The 5000-nt window shown below is 38.8% G+C and overlaps 1 protein-coding gene across 1 annotated transcript in view; it reads left to right on the top strand.

Annotated features, from left to right (window-relative positions):
- Positions 1 to 5000, top strand: part of mapkbp1 (mitogen-activated protein kinase binding protein 1) — a 36368-nt gene that overhangs the window by 14119 nt on the left and 17249 nt on the right. The window contains exons 8-10 of the mRNA XM_054613375.1: positions 2835 to 2995; positions 3481 to 3679; positions 4852 to 4989. Coding sequence (XP_054469350.1) covers positions 2835 to 2995; positions 3481 to 3679; positions 4852 to 4989 — 498 coding nt within the window. The remainder of the gene's footprint in view (positions 1 to 2834; positions 2996 to 3480; positions 3680 to 4851; positions 4990 to 5000) is intronic.

Here is a 5000-nt window from a genome sequence, read left to right as displayed (position 1 = left end):
ACTGTGACATCACTGCTGGGCGTGGTTACAGATGCTAACTCGCTGTTTGAATATTTGTCTGTGTCTTTAATCTGAAACGTTCCTCTGCTTCCTTTCTGGCTTCCTGTGCAGAGAGTCGACTCTGCGCCCGTAAGTCGTCGTCTCACCTGGACTCAGTCCGCTCAGCCGAGACGCCAAAACATTTACTACTAACAGATTCATGAAGAACACAAAGAAATAATCTCTTTATTTCTCTTGATGAACATGAACTCATCTGGTCTGTGAGGTTTGACTACAGAACAGAAAAATCAAACAAACAAGATAAAAGTCCACTTGACTCCAGATTCATTGATATTAAACTTCTACCTTTAATAAAGTTCATGAAGCAAGATGTAGTCGCTATGGAGCTAACCGCTAACATGCTGGCTAACTGAGAACATGCTACCACTAGCCAGCTCGCTAACCAAACAAAAAATGAAGAGTTTACGTAAGAGGCTTATTTGTACCATTGACTTCTGTCTGTTAATGAAATTACTTATTTAGCGATTTTGTTTTAGCTTTATTAAGCAGTTTTAAGGCCCTTTTAGCAAGTTTGTTTCCCAAAAGGTGCCTAGCAACAAACAATACCATCTTCTAAACTGGATGGGGGCACGCAGCTAATACGTTAATAAGCTAATTAGCTCTGTCAGGATGGTTTGTAATTAGCCAAAATTGAACTTGACACTAAACATTAGCGCAGACTGATCCTGTGACTTCAGCCCAAAGTTTAGTGTTAGAGTTAGCTCTTTAGCTGCTAAGGCTAAAATAATAATAAAATCATAATAAAATCAAAATAAAATCATAATAAAATAATAAGGGGACAGTCAGACGTGTGAATCATTGATCAAGAATAAATAATAAAGTTATTATACTCGACTCTGTTTGAAGAACATGAATCTGAAATAATCTCCATCTTCATCCTCACTGGCTGAGCTGACTGATTCTGGACACGCCCACTTCCTTCCTCTCACTCCATTGGTCGGTTTCACAGCACGTCGCTGTCATTCATAACCAACAATCCACGTGATTGGCTGAGAAACGTTTCACCTCGTTTACCCTCCACACTGTGATTCACAGAAGACCCTGAACGTAGCATCAGTCACCTCCACCAACATCCAGCATATTCTAGTACTGTAGTACTATAGTACTACAGTACTATAGTACTGTAGTACTATAGTACTGTAGTACTGATACTGGAGTACTGATACTAATCAGTCACTCAGTATCAGTACTACAGTATACGTAAACAATTCTACATGATACGTATTACAATACTAGAACAACAGTACTACAGTACCAGTATTGAGGTACCAGTACTACAGTATTACAGTACAACAGTACTAGTATTACAGTACTCCATTACCAGTACTCCAGTATAAAAACTACAGTACCAGTTCTCCAGTATTACAGTATTACAGTACTCCAGTACTCCAGTACTCCAGTATTACAGTACTCCAGTATTACAGTTCTCCAGTACTCCAGTACTCCAGTACTCCAGTATTACAGTACTCCAGTACTCCAGTATTACAGTACTCCAGTATTACAGTTCTCCAGTACTCCAGTACTCCAGTATTACAGTACTCCAGTACTCCAGTATTACAGTTCTCCAGTATTACAGTACTCCAGTATTACAGTACTCCAGTATTACAGTATTACAGTACTCCAGTATTACAGTACTCCAGTATTACAGTTCTCCAGTATTACAGTACTCCAGTATTACAGTATTACAGTACTCCAGTATTACAGTACTCCAGTATTACAGTATTACAGTACTCCAGTATTACAGTTCTCCAGTATTACAGTTCTCCAGTATTACAGTACTCCAGTACTCCAGTATTACAGTACTCCAGTATTACAGTACTCCAGTATTACAGTATTACAGTATTACAGTTCTCCAGTATTACAGTACTCCAGTATTACAGTATTACAGTACTCCAGTATTACAGTACTCCAGTATTACAGTACTCCAGTATTACAGTATTACAGTATTACAGTTCTCCAGTATTACAGTATTACAGTACTCCAGTATTACAGTATTACAGTTCTCCAGTATTACAGTATTACAGTACTCCAGTATTACAGTACTCCAGTATTACAGTACTCCAGTATTACAGTACTCCAGTTCTCCAGTAATCCAGTACTACAGTACTACAATACTACAGTACTCCAGTATAAGTACTACTGAGGCAGCAGCTTAGTGAACCAGTGTCTCTGGATCGTCTCCCACTCACATTCTCTCACTTCATTTACATTTTCAGTCTCTGACACAAAAAACTGTCTGACTGTCTGTCTGTCTGTCTGTCTGACTGTCTGTCTGTCTGTCTGTCTGTCTGACTGTCTGTCTGTCTGTCTGTCTGTCTGTCTGTCTGTCTGTCTGTCTGTCTGTCTGTCTGTCTGACTGACTGACTGTCTGACTCTCTGTCTGTCTGTCTGACTGACTGACTGTCTGACTGTCTGTCTGACTGTCTGTCTGTCTGTCTGTCTGTCTGACTGACTGACTGACTGACTGACTGACTGACTGACTGACTGACTGACTGTCTGACTGTCTGTCTGACTGTCTGTCTGTCTGTCTGTCTGTCTGACTGACTGACTGTCTGACTCTCTGTCTGTCTGTCTGACTGACTGACTGTCTGACTGTCTGTCTGACTCTCTGTCTGTCTGTCTGTCTGTTTGACTGACTGACTGACTGACTGACTGACTGACTGACTGTCTGTCTGTCTGTCTGTCTAACTGACTGTCTGTCTGTCTGTCTGTCTGACTGTCTGTCTGACTGACTGTCTGACTGTCTGTCCTCCTGTCTGTCTGTCTGTCCTCAGGCGTCTCAGGCCACCTGTCTGTCCGTCACAGACGAGTTGATCTTCTGTGGTTGTTCTGACGGGACGGTTCGAGCTTTCAGCCCCGTCAACCTGCACTTCCTGTGCACTTTGCCCCGCCCACACTGTCTGGGAGCGGACATTGCCAGCATGGTGGACGCCAGGTAACACACACACACACACACACACACACACACACACACACACACACACACACACACACACACACACACACACACACACACACATACATACAAACCTGACAGATCAATCAATGAAACACCTGTAAATGGTCACAAACACCAACCAGCTTAGACATTCAGCAACAATGGATAATATTATATATAAATATATATTATGTTTAGTGATGTATCTGCTTCAGACTTTGTTTTATACTGTAATATATATATATATATATATATATATATATATAATAATTTAGTGTGAGGTGTTTCTGAGGTCACATGATGTCACTTTATTTAAACTCAGAACAGGAAACGGTCTGTTATTTATTCAGAGGTCAGCTGACCACTGCACATGTGGACCGGTTACCATGGAAACAGACACACCAGCATGCTTTTTTTAGTTGCCATGACAACGTCTCTGCGTATCCCACAATCCTTCAGGAGCCTCTCTGTTTCCTCCTCAGTCAGCTGTTCTCCTCCCGCCCGGAGGCTCGATACCCGGACACGGTGGCCGTGACCTACGACCCCGCCAGCCGCTGGCTGTCCTGCGTCTACAACGACCACAGTGTTTACGTGTGGGACGTCCGCGACCTCCGTGACCCCCGCAGGGCGGGAAAACTCTACTCCGCCCTCTACCACTCCTCCTGTGTGTGGAGCCTGGAGGTCAGTCTGTTCATGAGCCTCTGACACAATGAGGGTCTCAGTCACATGGTTCTGAGAGGTCAAAGGTCACGGAGAAGTCACGCGATGTGTGTTTCTGCCGGAATAATTATAACAATAATAACAATGATAATAACAATAATAACAACAATAATAATAACAATAACAACTATAATAATAATAACAATAATAATAATAACAACAATAACAATAATAACAACAATAATAATAACAATAACAACTATAATAATAACAATAATAATAACAATAATAATAACAATAATAACAATAATAATAATAACAATAATAATAACAATAATAATAACAACAATAACAACAATAATAATAATAATAATAACAATAATAATAACAATAACAACTATAACAATAACAAATAATAATAACAATAATAATAACAATGATAATAACAATAATAACAACAACAATAATAACAATAATAATAACAATAACAATGACAATAACAATGATAATAACAATGATAATAATAATAATAACAATAATAATAATAATAATAATAATAACAATAATAATAATAATAATAATAACAATAATAATAATAACAATAATAATAATAATAATATAACAATAATACTAATAATAACACTACTACTACTAATAATAATAACAATAATAATAACAATATAATATAACAATAATAATATAACAATAATAATAATAACAATAATAATAACAATAATAATATAATAATAATAACAACAATAATAATAACAATAATAATAATAACAGATACATGAACATGTTCCAACATGTTACTTTATTGAGTTATACCTCAGATTAGTTTATTATTTAGTGAAAATAAATATGATGCTACAGCCAGCAGCTGTTAGCTTAGCATATAGACAGGTAACGGGGAAACAACTGAAAACTCTTACTCTTTACTCTTTGGTGTTTGTTCTGTTGTTTTTGTTAATCAAACGAGGTAAATTGAGCCAGGCTAGCTGTGCTATGCTAAGCTAAGCTAACTAGCTGCTGGCTGCAGCTCCACGCGTACAGACGTGAGAGTATTGTCATCCATCACTGTTCACATTGATTCAGTGAACAAACTTCTGTATTCTGACAATGTTACCAACAAATGAAGCTTTTCAAACTTTGACTGAGAAGACTTCCTGTTCAGCACCTCCTCCTGTGTCCAGGTGTACCCAGAAGAAGGAGGAGGAGGAGGAGGGGCACATCTCCCCCCCGGGTCGTACCTGTCCTGCTCATCTGACAACACCATCCGACTGTGGAACACCGACGGCCACAAGCTCCTCACCAGGAACATCCTGAGCCAGGTACGACAAGA

This window comes from Anoplopoma fimbria, chromosome 15 (assembly GCF_027596085.1).
Source record: "Anoplopoma fimbria isolate UVic2021 breed Golden Eagle Sablefish chromosome 15, Afim_UVic_2022, whole genome shotgun sequence".
In the NCBI taxonomy this organism is placed as follows: domain Eukaryota; kingdom Metazoa; phylum Chordata; class Actinopteri; order Perciformes; family Anoplopomatidae; genus Anoplopoma; species Anoplopoma fimbria.
This window is presented reverse-complemented; position numbering and strand designations above follow the sequence as displayed.